At 39.8% G+C, this 872-nt stretch overlaps 1 protein-coding gene across 1 annotated transcript in view; it reads left to right on the forward strand.

Moving 5' to 3' along the window:
- The window catches only part of LOC107643673, a gene marked incomplete in the record, with an annotated part of 4,034 nt that continues 3,508 nt past the window's right edge, over positions 347 to 872 (forward strand). Inside the window, 1 exon segment of the mRNA XM_016347391.2 lies at positions 347 to 872. Coding sequence (XP_016202877.1) covers positions 489 to 872 — 384 coding nt within the window.

The raw sequence follows: 872 nt of genomic DNA on the forward strand, positions 1-872 counted from the left end.
TTCATTAAATGTTAATTGTAATATAATTATAATAAAAATATTTTTCTAAAATAAATTTGGAAGAGAGAATAGTATTTTTATCTTAAATAAAAAATAAATTCATAAAAAATTGACACCTCATTTTTATTAGTTCGAGAAAAATCTAAGTTTAGGCTTCTAGTGTATTAAGGAGATAGATTAGTTTTTATCTCTTTCTAAGACTTATATTTTGAATTTTTTCGATTCTTTATTTTTTTTTGAAAGTTTTGAAGAAAAACATTCTTTACAAATATAATTTTTTTTAAAATACATTAAAATTATAATTTAATAACTTTAATCGATACCGCCGTAAAAACAATAAAATCAGATGCCTTGTTTCTTCTATAGTTTCTTCCCTAGTTTCTACTTTCTTCTTTAGTTTTCTTCTTCTCCGGCTCTTCCTTGCGCGCCTCCACCAGCTTCCTCCTTCTTCTCTTCCATCATTCCCATCACGCGTCAACACGCGAGCGATGGATTCCCTCTCCACTGTCTCCCCTTCCATGGTGCTCCCTCCACCAAATCCTTTCAACCGCCACACGCGCCACCTTGCACTCTTCTCACGCGCCCCTCTCCCTCCCAGTCTTCTCTCTTCCTCGACGTCTTTCTCCAAACTCTTCAGCATCAGCTTCATCAGAAGAAGAACAAGAAGGACCACGAGAGGCTTAAACGACGTCTCGTGCAGCGCTGGCGGTGCCGACGACGTTAAGGGAAGCAAAAACGACGGTGGATACGATGAAGAGGAGGAGGTTGAGAGGGCGCTTCATATGGACGGGACCATCCCTGGAACCTCCGACGAGTTCGTCAAGCGTGTCTCGTCTCGCGCTTACGACATGCGCAGGCATCTCCAACAATCC

This window comes from Arachis ipaensis, chromosome B05 (genome assembly GCF_000816755.2).
Source record: "Arachis ipaensis cultivar K30076 chromosome B05, Araip1.1, whole genome shotgun sequence".
NCBI classification, from domain to species: Eukaryota; Viridiplantae; Streptophyta; class Magnoliopsida; order Fabales; family Fabaceae; genus Arachis; species Arachis ipaensis.